The 15000-nt window shown below is 37.2% G+C and overlaps 1 protein-coding gene across 1 annotated transcript in view; it reads left to right on the forward strand.

Moving 5' to 3' along the window:
- Positions 1–10422, forward strand: part of LOC119597134 (vacuolar fusion protein CCZ1 homolog) — a 12155-nt gene extending 1733 nt beyond the window's left edge. The window contains exons 2-11 of the mRNA XM_037946638.1: positions 897–994; positions 2112–2205; positions 2612–2818; positions 3582–3757; positions 4193–4336; positions 6578–6716; positions 6931–7056; positions 7220–7258; positions 8594–8819; positions 9191–10422. Of these exons, the coding sequence (XP_037802566.1) occupies positions 897–994; positions 2112–2205; positions 2612–2818; positions 3582–3757; positions 4193–4336; positions 6578–6716; positions 6931–7056; positions 7220–7258; positions 8594–8819; positions 9191–9246 (1305 nt within the window). The 3' untranslated portion in view covers positions 9247–10422. The remainder of the gene's footprint in view (positions 1–896; positions 995–2111; positions 2206–2611; positions 2819–3581; positions 3758–4192; positions 4337–6577; positions 6717–6930; positions 7057–7219; positions 7259–8593; positions 8820–9190) is intronic.
- The last annotated feature ends 4578 nt before the right edge of the window (positions 10423–15000 follow it).

Below are 15000 nucleotides of genomic sequence, written 5' to 3' on the forward strand. Positions count from 1 at the left end.
GCTCTGTGGAAGCGAAACCTGGACGCTATCCAGTGTCTTGGAGTCTACATCATGAGACTGCTATGGGACCTGTTACTTGCATAATCTGGGATTGCCAACTCAGGCTATCTGGGCACCTAGCTCGTTTCCCTGTGGATGACCCTGCTCATCAGGTTGTCCTTCTGCGAGACAATCCTGGGTGGAGGAGGCCTGTAGGATGACCTAGGAGGTCATGGCTTGGGCAGCTCGACCAGACCTGTCGCGAGGAGCTAGAGATGGGCTAAGGACCTGCTTGGAGACTTGCCATGAGGGACCCTCATGGCTGGAAGCGAAGGGTGGAACCAGCCATGCACCCCTGTTGGCGTTAATCCCTTGATGATGATGATGATGGTGCTAGAGGGTGAGAGGAATCCATTGATACCAAAATCATCATGATCAGTTATGAGAAGGTATTTTGAGAAATTACTAGTTCATTTTGACTGTTCAGCTTCTGCATAACACTGTATAACCCAAGTTGTACCTTTCAGAAATGATCTAAGTGGCTATTGCCTGACACTTGGCTAAGATATCTCTTCCAGATTCCTTACATAATTTGTTAATTTTATCCCTCAGAGAATAAATTGCAATTGTTTTTCTTTCTTCCTTTTTTTTTTTTGAGGGGGGGAGGTCATACAAGGAAACAAGTGACTTTGGCTTTATGAATTCTAGTGCAAAATAGGTATGACATGTTTTGAGAAATCGAGTAAACCTTAAGCTAAATTTAAAGTATTATCCATTATTTTCATTTTTATGGGCATGAGTTCTTGCAGATACTGCCATGTGATCATTCTGATTGGGGTTATCATATGATTGTCATACTAAGTGAAGAGAGACTATACATGATGACAAGGTAACTGACAGTGATCCATCTTTTTCAGGAGCATGAAAAAGTATTATTTTACCATCCAAGTTCTACCGAGATAGACATACAAGTCCGTCATGTTGGGCTGGCAGAAGCTATTACCAGATTTTCAAGGTATTTTGGGTCTTACTTATAAAAGCAATTTCTGCTATTTACTGATTAGATTTTATATGTGTACTTTCTTCTTCTTTTCTAAATACCTTTGTCCAGCCATAAATTTTTATATACACTACCAAAAGATGAGAGCAGAGGCATAATTTGTTTTTTTTTTTTTGGGGGGGGGCAGAAATGGATAGTTTTCATTTTGTTAACATCATATGGGAGAGAACATCCTATTGGGTTGACATACTGACATCCTCTTTACTGTGCAGATGGGTTCCTGAAACCATTTCATAAACCAGAGTAAAACTATACAAACCAAGCAGCAGTGTTATGTATCAAAACATATAGAGAGGTAAAGTTACCAAATAGAGGAAATTATTATGATAAATAATCTTTTAAGCCTAATCATCAGAGTTATTCCTAATATTTTAGGCCAAGTATTTAATAAACTAGAGTGTATGTAAATGCAAGTAAGTGTAGCTTGCTATAGGAACTAACAAGTATGGGTTGCCTTGCAATATACCATGGTTAATTAATGAAAAACTAGTTTGTACAAGGTTGTAAAGTTGCAAATAAAAAAGAGTGTATTCAGTCTCATATCTCTTTTAAGTGTTTATATAAGCATTAAATAAGATGGAAAGGGTAAAGAAAATTGCTTGGTTAAATTATGGCTAGTCTTGCACAGTTTTATGAAGCCATGATAGGCAAGAGTTTCACTGTGAAATAGTTTTAGATGTTTCCTTTCATTTTTATCCTTACACACACAAAAAAAAGAACCAAGTGATTTCCATTCAGAGAAAAAGACAAAATATTGTGCATTTTTACCCGGAGACTGATAGAGGTTACAACAGCTCCTGAGCTTCTTGTTGAAAAGCTTCCTTTATTGTTCTTTTGACTTTTTTTTTTTACATCATGTTTTTTTCTAGCATTTGGATGAATTTCTTATGAAAATATATTCTCACTGTGGTTTAAATTTGTAAATTGTCATTAAGTACAGGAACAATCTATGTACATGATATTAAGATAAGCCTAACTTGATTAATGGTCTTGATCAATGAGACTAATACACTCTAAGGGGAATACCACTACTTAGGAATGAAAGAAAGAACTAAACTACTTTCTCTTACAGTACATTCAAGAAAGATGGTGACTGTGAGGCTGTGCACACGCAGAAGACTAGACAAGCCTTTTACCAGCCAGAACCCAATATCTGGATGGTTTTGGTATGTTTTATATATATATATGTGTGTGTGTGTGTGTGTGTGTGTGTGTGTGTTTGTTTGTTTGTTTGTTTGTTTGTTTGTTTGATTGTTTGTTTGTTTTGAAACACTGTTCATACAGTGATTAGAACTGGAATTTTGGAATCTCTCTTAACAGACACAGCAGATTTGGATGCCTCTCACTGCAGATATTTATAAAGTGATGTTTCCTTCATAGAGTGAATAGAGGCATGCTTGATAGGCCCCTTGTATGCACTGAACGGGGTTTAATAGCTTTTGTGCGAGTGATTTATTGGTTGACATTTTCCTCATTTAATGATGAGAACAACACCAGTTAATCCCCTGATACTTAAAACAGACTTTAATAGCCACCATTTATCTAAACATTCATATTTTTCAACTTCCTCAGACAGTATCGGTGGGCTGGATCACAAAGAAGCGAGACACAGGACCAGTGCGGGAATACCAGAGTGAGGGCGTTCAAGATGTGGTCCTGCGAGCGCGGCTAGTCAACATGTACCGTGCCTTCACGCTTCAACACGCATCCTTCACTAGGGTCCAGACGAGTTCAGGATTACAGGCACTCAAGTCCACGCTAAACAGTTTCTTTAGTAGTGTACGTATTTATTTTATGGTGTTTTTTATTGCAGTAATTTTTAATGGGTAGAAGTTTTTGATGATAATTTGAGGATTATTAACCCAATCAGCACAGATGTTAAGAATACATGCCATGCCCACTGTGATATAAGTTCATCTATTGCCTTTACACATAAGTGGCTCTACATGTGTTTAATCACCAAGGGGTCAGTTATTAGTCCTACCCATCTCACCTGTTTACCTTTTTCCTTGTTTTTTGGAAAGCTTCATTTGTATTATTTTATTGTCTTTAATGTTAGTAATATATTATTAACAATTTAATAATCATTATATCAATGAGGATGATAACAATATCAATGTTAATAGTATTAGTAAGAGAAACACCTTTTCCCACCAATTCAAGGAATGAGGCCTTCAGGAGTGGTCACCAGGGCCTACTGATAGATTCCTTGCTGGCTGAGCACATATGGAGCCGTCTGTATATAACAAAATTCACAAAAAAATATAGGGGACAGAACATAATCCATGGTCATTGGGTTGATAGTTCTCTATAGTTTTTGTTTTTGTTTTTGCTGATTGATTAAGATTGCATTTTGATGTCAGGAAGTATTATGCTAATAATTCATAATATTTATAATCCAGCGACAAACAAGTAAGCTTATCTGTTGAGTCACAGTTCGTAAGATAGGCTTTATTCTGCTTCAGAGGTGTAGAAATTAGCCAAAAAACACATAGGTGCAAATGTTTAAGGAAGTATTTTATCTTTAATTTCTCATTTTCAGTACCTCTCTTCGGTGGAAGTCAGTGGAGGCGACATCCTCTCCGTGTGGTCAGGAGTATCATTCCTTCCCCTTGACAGACAGACATTCCTGAGGATCCACTGCTGTCTCTCACTCCTTCAGGGTTCCTTCCCCAGCATCAGCCACACAGCTTTCTTTTACAATAATCACGTTGTCTGGTGTGTTCTGGAGAGTATTGTTAACGGTTTGCACCTTGTGGTGTTTTGATCAAATAAAGATAATCTAGTTATTTTCATTTGTATTGTTTTGTCATTTAGATTCTTTGGACTTAGAGTTCCTTCTTCTCATCAAGAAGTGTGGATGTTTGTATAAAGACCTTAGGGTTAACTGATATCATTTGTGATACATACACATGACCAACTTTAAAGGCCTTATACCCCAATTTTTTTTCCTTATATTTCTTCCTTTCATCTCACCCTTCTTCATATCCTTCTCTATCCAACTTTCTTCTCTTTTTCTTTCTTGTTTGTATTCTTCTCCTTCTCCCTTTTCTTCTTCTCATTTTTCTCCCTCCTTTTTCTGATCTCATCCTTAACCTTCTGCCTGTCCTTCTTTTTGGAAGTATTCAGACTAATCAGGAACTACAACCTCAGGTGTGGTCTGGGGATGGAGGACCTGCGATCTCTCTCCCAGTACCTGAACAATCAGCTGCTGCCAGGGTGTTTGAGTAGCAGCTCAGCAGGCCATCCCTCCAAAGCTTCCAGCTATCTCTCCAGGTACAGGGATCCTGGCTGCAGGTACTTGTAGTGTGTTGTGCATGTTGGTGGGGAGGCCTCCGGCAAGATGGCCCTTGTGGAAAGACTAGAGCACAGGATTCGTTGTTTTATCTTTTTTTTTATTTTTCGTTATTATCATTATTTTTGAAGATACGGTGAATTGAGTAGCAGCATTTTAAATTTAACAAGAATATCAAGTAAGTTTTTAAGGTGGTGGAGTTAAAGTAGCAATGTTGCATGTGTGTGTGTGTGTGTTATGGATCATTTTAATCTGTTGTCTTTGGTAGCAAAAGTTACCGAAGGACACTAGATTCAAAATTTTATTATATTTAAGGATAAACAGTCAGTTTTGTGAATTACTGGGCAGTAATGGGTGCATTTGTGTATGTGTGCATTGCACATGGCTGAATAAGTCTAACCACTGTTATTCTCATACCATGTAACTTTTATTTGTGAGATGCACGTTTTAAAGATATGAATTTTGTTTTGTGTTTCACAAGATTATACTGTTCACAATATAGCAGTCAGCGCATCATTCTTATGTGTGCGTGTGTGGTGAACTGCAATCATACATTTTTTCCATTCACAAACTTTTAATAAAAGATAATGGGGTGTTGTCATATCATTAGTAAATAAATAAAATGGAGGCATCTGTAATCCTAGGGATATGTAAGATGCCATCCTTGATATATGTCCACCACCACTGCCACTTACATAGGCTGTAACAGTTATTTGTCCAGTACACAGTATTATTTATATCATTGTGATTTTTGTGTGTGTTATCTTAATATGTTAATCATGAACAACTAATTTGTAATACCTTGCCATAATATTCTGGTATTTTTACAAATGCAAGCTTATGCTATTATAGTATTGTCATAACTATGAAATAAAGTTACCTTTCATGATTCAAGGCATATAAGATATATCATTCTTTTGTGAATTACTTTACCACACTAGTTATTTTGTGTGTGTGTGTGCTCATGCATGGTGGTTAAAATTATAGATACTGTTATATGAAAGATGGAATAATGTAATGCCACATCGATATAAGTATATAACAATCCTCCCTGACCAGGCCTCGTGTATAGGTCACTCCAGGTATGAAACCGGAGGGCCAGCACTAAACCAACCATGCGACACGACCACACTGGAGTGACCTAGGCTTGAGGCCTGGTCAGGGAGGATTGTTATATACTGTTATATCTTTTAGCTGTTCTGTAGAAGATATTTGGTATTTGGTATTTATTATATAGAGTATAGAAAATTAATTTTTACATTTACAATTTGCTTTTAAAATCTGGATGCTTTTAAGTGAATCTTGTGTTTTGTTCAGGAATTTTCAGGAGTCGTTGTAGATATGGATTAAGTTATAAATTACAGGACAAAAAGTTATAGATACTAAAGATGATTTGTGTTCTGTGGTTTGGGCAGAATATCAAGTAGGAGTTCTACAATTGTTTATGAAACTAATATACAGATGCATGATTTTCAGTATCCTGATCACTAACAGACTTGTCTTAATAGTGCATGATTGTGATATTAACTATGCTTTGTGATATTATGACTATCATCAGTAACTTTTTTCCTTGTTCAGTCACACTTTAAATAGCACACAGTATACATTTTAAAGAATAGATTATTCTGCTTAACAGGAATTCTTTAATTCTTTAGGATAAAACAGAGTTCCACTTTTCATATTACTATTACTTACTATTCTTATTCTTAGTCTCATTCTCCCTTCTGTTTTCATTATTCTTCTTCTGCTATAAATTACACAATCTTTGGGAAAATGAAATAGGAAATTTGATTTTGTATTATCATATTTACTTGTTTGTGAAATATGTCTTCAAAAGGTTGTAAATAAAAGTATAATTATATGATAGATGATATTGATGTAATGTAAATATATGTAGCATGATTTATATGTTGGCTGTTTAGTATTTTTAAGCTAATTATATGTACATTACTTGATTTTTTCTTTCTTTCTTTCTTTTCCTTCTCCTCACGAAATTTTGCCTGACTTAAACTTTATTGTACTAATTTTTCTTTGCTAGATTAAATATTATACTTTCAAGTCATTTATCAGTAGCCTCTTTGATATGACTTGGATCTTGTGGTTATAACTTGTCATTGATTATATTTCCCCATTTTTCCTTTTTTATTTTAAGTTGTCATTCATCACAGTCTTGAGCTAAATTTATAAGTGAAGTGAAGAGAATGAAATTTTAAGTAATTTCTTTCCTTGCTTTGATGTCTTAGGTTCGTTGGAATAGGTGTAACGCCCAGCATCCAGATACACGCACACAACGAGAGTCGAGACCTCAAACCATATCATTTGTTAGTATACACCCTTGCAGGAGCTACCGTCTGCCTCACTTTACCAGGTAACTTCATGTATTGAAATTTTGTCAATATTTTAGTTATCAGTTCTATCTCTATTATTATTATCCTGTGAATTATTTTTGGTTATTGTTGATATTATTTATATTCTCTATAAAGAAAAATTCTTTATGGGAAAGATAGTTTAAATGGGAGTTATGTAATGTCAAGCTTTCTGTGTGGCTGATTACTGTTATATCATATAGTCACAAGACTTAACCCCTCAACGACAGTATCAGAAATCTCTCGGTGTCACTGACTCCAGTGACTTCTGGCAACTGTCCTGCCGTTTGGCCCAGGAATCCGCTATGTTTAGCTTGAATCGCTCTTGTCATAGCCATACCCATCATGATGAATCTGTTTGTCATGACGGCTATGCTATAGGCGTGGCCTGACAGTAAGAGGTTAATCCCTTTCTGTATAGTAGCACAAGCTACCCTAGTAAATATCAGAATATTTTCTTTCGGTGCTCACTGACATTTTTCTCAAGTTTTGAAACTTCCCTGGAACTTCCCTTCCCAGATAGCAGTTAATCCTCTTATAGCAAACCACAGAGTTTTGGTCAGTTAGCTATGTATAGGGGCTCACAAAAATCCCATGAACTAGAGCGAACAAGCTCTCCCTAGTATAATAATATTTCGGTAGTCTTGGTGACTGGGTACTGTGGAGGTTTCACATAGCGACATGCACAGACATAAAAGTAAGTAAACTATTTACTGGCAATGTAAAGACGTGATGTTTAATTGTCCTTTTTTGTGATCTTCCGATTCCAAATGAGAAGGCATTAAAAGCGCAGAGAAAAAGTTTATTCTGTGATCTCCATTTCATGACTAAGCTTGATTGGTAAGGTGCAGTCTTTCCCAGTCTATCCATCATCTGTTTGTCAGATCGTCCCGTAGCGGGTCCTGATGAGGTTATGCCATGTCATCCTAGATCTTAAAAAACTAATGTAGAAGGTGATGTTTCGCTTATATTGTTATTCGTGATCTCTATCACAATATGTTGTTTCTGCCTGATCTGTTCTCGTTCTATCATTCTGCTATTGGTTATTTCTTTGTGAGTCTGCATTTTTTTCTTTATTTATTTTTGTTGTTCCTTTTAGTTTCACTTCATTTTTGTACTGATTTTGTCCCTTAGAGTTGATATGCTCCATGTCTCTGCCTCGATTTGAACTTTAGAGTGTGTGTTTCCCATTCTTTTGTTTTTCCTCTACCTTGTTATCATTGTATCTACTGTTCTTATTTCTTATTCTATGTTTTGTTTGTTTCTGTCTTTTAGTGTTCATATTAATTTATTTTTTCCATCTTTGATAATGATCTTTATTATTTTGAATGGGTTTGTTACTGAGTGGATCATATATATGGATAGATTACTTGGTAAGTGTTTATTATTATTATCATTATTGTTATTATTATTATTGTTGTTATTACTATTATTGTTACTATTATTATTATTATTATTATCATTATATTATTATTATTATTATTATTATTATTATTATTATTATTATTATTATTAATATCATTATTACTATTATTATTACTGTTATTGTTATTATTGTTATTGTTATTATTATTATTATTATTATTTTATCATTATCATTATAACTTCTTACTGATATTCATACTAATCCATACAATAGGTGTGCCAATTAGGTATGACTGTTATCCAGGGTAAATAAATATCAGAAAGATGGTTGAGTTTTCGCTTTCTTTCTTTCTTTTTTTTCTATTTCATTGATGCAATTTTTTTTTTAGCCTTGCTTGTTTTCTGTTCTTTTTGTACATCATTATTGTAAACGTGGCAGAAGACGCCAGAGGTCGTTCTACCTGCAAATTTAGGGTCTAGAAGTTCTAGACTTCTCTGTCTCACAGGTTTAAATATCCTTGAAACAAGAGTGTTTTTCTGAACTATGTATTGATACTTTTCATCTTGGAAGAGACATCAGCCACATTTTTTCCTTTATGTCTTTCAACTGATTCTGTTTTTAATTATAGGTGTAATAGTGGTGAGTTGGTGGTAAAAACCTCCCAAGATCACTGGGTCGTCGGTCGATGTGGAGACGGACGGGAATTTTATGTTGTCGTGAGTCACAAAAATGCCAACTTAGTGGAAGTTACAGGTATTGTGAAAATGTAGCAGGTCTGAATAATTTTTCTTCTTTCTTTCTTTCTGAGAGTGTATGTGATTGTTGTATTAATTCTTATTCTTGTACTAATTTTATCTTGTACTTTTATTCTTGTACTTTTACTCTTGTACTTGTACTGTGTACTTCACAAGCTTGTGTACAACATGTGTCTTTTCATAAATGTTATTCCACTGTGAACTGACCTTTAATCCAGTTAACCTTATTACCAGGTTTAGCCACCATGTACTCTTTTGGTTATGAACTGCTAGTATTTTAATTTTGTGTTAAATATATTCTTGAAAATAATCCCCCTCATCCAGAAAATAGTTGGTTCACGGATTTAATGACTTATTTTTGGGTTTCAGATGAAGTGAACAGGATGTGCTCCTCTCACTTCAGCAACATCTTCATGGTTGAATGATACTGAATCCAGGTGACGTTTGTTGTCGGTTCCTGAGACTTCGGACCTCAGACTTCAAGGGCCTTCTGATTCCTTGATCATATTGATCACTGGTCACGCTGATTGCAAGTCACTTAGTTGGGAGTCCATACAGTTGCCAAAGTTTACTGTTTACTGCAGTTATTCCTGGAAGATAACTGGACATTGGCATTTAGATCTATGATTACTATGAAATAGTAAGTCTTTTTTGTAAATTATTCTCAAGGTCAGGCAGTAATGTAGTTGTTGGGGTTAAAACAGTTGATTCATGTGAGACTGCAAGATCTTTATTCAGCAACAAGGGAATGAAAATGAGAGTATGTATTTATTGATTAGAAATTAGTGATATTGATGTATTTAATCTTGTTAGTTTACTTCCCCTCTGATAGATATGATAATCAAAAAGGAAAAAAGGAATAAAATGCCAGATTTATGAAGCAAAAAGAGGATACCACACTAATCAAAGATTTATGTTATTGTAATATGTACAATAGAATATGGTTATTATACTTTTTGTGGTATGCCTTTTTGTCTTTTATTTGAATTATCATTCATCCTGAGCACAGATATGGGATTTTAAGTAATACAAGAAATTGTTCACATTATGGTAGTGTAAAGTGATTGTTTTTTTATAGATTGGTTGACAGCTTTTCAGTGACTGAAAAATATCTTTAAAAGTATGTTTGATAATAGTAATAATAAAGAATATTATGGTCATATCTATGCATCATGATAGTGTTATTACAAAATTTTCCAGTAAGTACAGTATTAAAAAAATGTTTGTTATCTTGGCAGCTGCCAAACTGTAAATAACAGCAAGTCCGTATAAATAGACAGAAATCACCTTCAGGTATGGACTTGTGATGGCACAGATATAAGCCTCCTCCTGTTGTAGATACCCAAGAATTATTTTCAATGGTAAACACAAACCAAGCCAAACAGATGAACAAACACACACTCCACATGCACATCCACCCACCCACCAGCCTGCCCATACAGTAAAATGTACAAAGATTGGTGTACATATATGTAAAACTGCCTCTGGTCTTGGTACTGGTGATTTATACAAGTGCAAGAATTTTTAAAATGTTTTGTTTGAATATGCTGTGATTTTACAACTTTAATGTATAGGATAAAAATAAAAAGTAATGAAACTTTCATAGTAATGATTCAGCCTAACTTTGTGGTCACTCGTTGGACGAGTGCTAGACGGAGAAAGATTAGTGGAATATGTCATGTTAGTCGATACAAATAGAATTGTTATTCTGTATGACTACAATATCTCCAAGGGGCAAAAGTACACAGTAAGATGTTTTTTTTATGCCTATTGTTAAAGACCCATCTTCATAGTTCAGAAAAGACCATTTGGATCATCATGGTATCAGTGGCATTATGCTGTGTGTGATGTAATATGTAGATGAAGGATTTTGTAAAATGATGACAGTGATAGTATGGAATGACTGCATCAAATATTTGTTTTGTGCATTTTTAAGGGAATTTGTTTTTTACCAGATGATCACCCAGCTATCAACCTTATGAACATCAAGAAGTCATTTGCATTTGATTTGTAGATCACATTTTATGTTATGTTATCAGTCTTTTGTGGGTTTATATAGGAATATGGTAGAACGTTTGAGTACCTGGTTGTAGAAATTTAATTTATTTAAGTTATCTGTTCACATAGATTTACATTATAGAAATGCTTTATAATATAAATTCTTCCTTTTATTAGAAGACCTCTTCCTTTATACAGCAAATAGGGAAGGGACTTTTCTTAGTTTTGTTTTTAAGTTGAAGAGTCTGCACCCGCCAATAAAATGTTACGAGGCCAGCACCCCCTGAAATTTAAAAACAGAGAAGCCTGCATCCTTTACCATATATCAAACATCAGGTAGGTCAGTGCATTCGAGAGAAATGCAGAAAAAAATATAGAAAAGCTAGTACTATTCACCACCAGAGAGCAGAATCAACCCATTCCAAGGCTTATCCTCCAGAAGCATACAGCTTCCCAATGGCCAAATAGACACCTTGCTCTTCAGTATCACTGGAGTTCCCCATTTTCATTTTTGTGGGCTTTGACTTGTGTGGATGTTCTGGGTTGTCTTCAAGAGGGATTCAAAGGATTATTCTTCTAGGATATTCCTCTCTAATATCTGTGCGTCAGCAAGCTTAGCATGACTCACTTGAAATATAAACAAGAAAAAGTAAGGGATGGTATCATTTCTTATCATTACGAGATCTGGTAGCAGCATGATCAGTATGGGTGGCTATGTTTATTACTGGTCGGGTCACAGTGATGGTTACCATAGCCATCTCTAGCAGACTTCAGCCCTTGGTAGTAGAGGCCACTCCAGTCAATGAGCATATAATGGCATTAAGACTGAAGCTTGCATTTGGCTTCATGTCTGTTATTGCTCCTACTGAAGTTTGTAAACTTGACATGAAGGAGAAGTTTTACAGACAGTTATCCTCAAGTGAGATTCTCATTATTCGGGGTGACTTCAATGCGGTATTTGGCTGCGATCAAGCTGGCTACGAGATGTCTGTCAGTTCTCATGGCACAGGAGATAATGCCAACAGCGAGAATAACTTTTACCAGGACTGAAAGTTCCTAGAAATTGAGGATTTCTTGGTACTAGTGCTCTGACCCACATTGTTGGACATGGTATAGAAATGCAGGTAATGTGGCCAAGGAGAACAACCACATCCTCATTAGCACTCACTGGAAGATCCAGAACTGCAGGGTATTTCAGAGTGCCAAGCTCTCTGGTACTCATCATAGATTAGTTATGGCTACCCTCTAAGTCCACTTTAAGACTCCCTGGCAATCCAGTGACCCTAAGGTGTTGCATGTGGACAGCCTGAGGGAGGGGGAGTGTGTTCTGGAGTTTGCTGAGGCTATCACTAATTATTTTGCAGCAGTTGGAGAACTGAGGGACCCTGTACTGCTGTGGAACACCTCCAGGTGTGAAACATTCGATGCTGTTCAAGAATTGATAGGTGAATGCCCAAGAGCAAGACAAAATTTCATCTCACAGGAGACATTGGAAGCTACAAATGATTGTTGCACGGCCCGTCTGATCATGACTTGCATCGTTCCCTGGTGTCCTGGATCCGGTCACTGCTGAGAGGGGACAAGGAACACTTTATCAGAAATCTTGCAGAGGGCCATTTCTTAGTAAATGACCTTCCTCCTGCCTACCAAGCCCTGAGAAACCTGAACTCCAAGCCATCCTCACAGGTAACTGCAGTCTGCTCAGTAAGTAGCCAGCATGTCTCAGATCCTGTTGAGGTGCAGGATCATTGGGCTGAGTATTTTGAGCAATTGTACCAGTTGATCCACCAACAGTTAACTCAGATGTCGGTAGTTTTGAGATTCCTTTGCCAGACCCACCCATCAGTATGGATCCACCCCCCCTAACTGAAGTCAGGGGGGGCGATCTCCAAGCTGAAGAGTAGTAAAGCAGGGGGTATCTGTGGCATCCCAGCTGAACTGTTAAATACTGGTGGTGAACCTATGGTGAGGGGTTTGCATGCTGTCCTGGCTGCCATCTGGCAGACTGGTACCATCCCCCCAGACCTGTTGAGGGGTGTGGTCATCCCTCTCTGGAAGGGGAAAGGGGATCGATGCAACGTCAGCACCGATGAAGCATTACACTGCTCAGTATACCAGGTAAGTTTTTCGCTCACATCCTTCAGAGACGTATCAGAGACCACCTGCTGAGGCACCAGAGGCCGGACCAATCTGGATTCACTCCCGTTAAGTCCACAATAGACCGTATCCTGGCACTTCGAGTCACTGTAGAACGCCGTCGTAGAAGGCGTTCGATCCAGTTCATTGCAAATCACTCTGGGAGATCCTGAGACTAACAGGAATTTCAACAAGGATTATTGGATTAATAGCAAGCCTGTATACAGTACTGAAAGTGCCATAAAGTGTGCTGGGAGCTTGTCGAACTTCTTCCCTGTTAGTTCAGGAGTGAGGCAAGGCTGAGTTCTTGCACCAACACTCTGCCTATTATCCAGCGTGGGCTGGATAATAGGCAGAGCTACTGTCCAAAGCCACTATGGAGCAACTCTGACATATCAATGTTACCGAACTTGACTTGCTATTCTCTCTGAGTCTCTGGAAAACATAATGGTGGATCTTGATGCATTTAGCAATGAAGCGAATTATCTGCAAAGCACAGATAATTCTGAAATATATATATATATATGTATTATATTATAGTTATATATTATATTATATATATTTATGTATATAGTTGTGTGTGTGTGTGTGTGTGTGTGTGTGTGTGTATGTATGTATGTATGTATCTGTGTGTGGCATAAAGATTTCGGTTGATGACGACAGTCTGACAGAGAGAAACCACAGAAAGAGGCAAAACATGCAGCGAGGCCACGTCAAGAACGCCTCAGTTGCACTAAAAACAAATGAGTCGCCCCGGACAGCAGCCTCGCCAATCCACGGACACGCAGGACAGGAACTGGGTGTCCTGCCCCGGACAAGCTCTATGCATACCGATATAGACCTTGGCTCATGATACCTTCGTTTGCCACGGTCGCGTGCTCAAGCTATTCTTCGTGGCTTCTTATCCTGGATTTTTGAGCTTTGTGGATGATTCGCGCTTTGCATTGTGCTATCACACGACAGCCATTTCCCGGTGTCTGCTGACTGTGAAAAGAGAGAGCGACGGAAGTGAAGGCTGGCCTGATTATGGCTTTTGCTGTGTTTGGAAGAGGAAGCTGAAAGTAGAACGCAAGCCACTTTGCCTTTCGAAATGCATTTCTTGACTTTCGGTATTAATTCAAGCTGCTGGTACAGGGATTAAATATGTCCGAATGTGAACGAATTAACGAGTGGAACATCTTTTTTTTGGTCATTTATGATAATTGTTACACTACTCTGAATATCCTAAATCTGAGTACAGTTCTAAAGACAAATAGAGGATATGAGAGGGGAAGGGTTATCGGTCCCGCCAGGTGAGACTAACCAGATTACTTTGATTTTATGATGTTCAGATTTCTCAGTATCCCCCAAAATACCCCATGACCTCCAAGTTGGATACTTATTGTTAAAAAATCACGAGAAAGGGAAGAACAGAATCATGAGTTTCTTACAGAATTAATACAGTGGCTGGAAGATGTCAAAGTTCATGAAATTAAAACCAAGAAGAGGCACAAGAATTTCGCTTTGGAATCTCATTCAAAACGCCTCACTCTACGGGATCCAAATCATGCAGTTCAAAGAGAAAGAATGAACACTCATGTCTGCGTAATATGTCTGTATCGCCAGCCATTAATTGTATTCTGCACTATTACTCAATTGATTATACAGAGAGAAATAAACGATTTTAACTTTTTGTGTCTGTAGAGGAACATGCATACCAGGCCGCGGGCTAATGCGGTAGTGTGGCCAGTACTCACTCAGCTGAGTCGGCTGGAAGGGCGCGCACCCGCAGCCTGGCTTATGCATAACTCATGTTAAATTCTTTTACCGTTATCGTGCATGAGACCTTGACCTGGAGTTTTCACATACCCTTTTCTTGGGTGTGGCACAAAATCAAAAGCATGTTCTAGAAGAAGAAGTAAAAAATATGTATGTATACAACTGTCATACGTTAATGATTTGAAAAGAGGAAGTTGCAGCAAAATTAAGCACGGAAAATATATGATGATTAAATACTGTAATAGATTATTGACAACTAATTTGACGGTATATAAGCCGCACTTTTT

Source organism: Penaeus monodon, chromosome 38, assembly GCF_015228065.2.
Source record: "Penaeus monodon isolate SGIC_2016 chromosome 38, NSTDA_Pmon_1, whole genome shotgun sequence".
NCBI classification, from domain to species: domain Eukaryota; kingdom Metazoa; phylum Arthropoda; class Malacostraca; order Decapoda; family Penaeidae; genus Penaeus; species Penaeus monodon.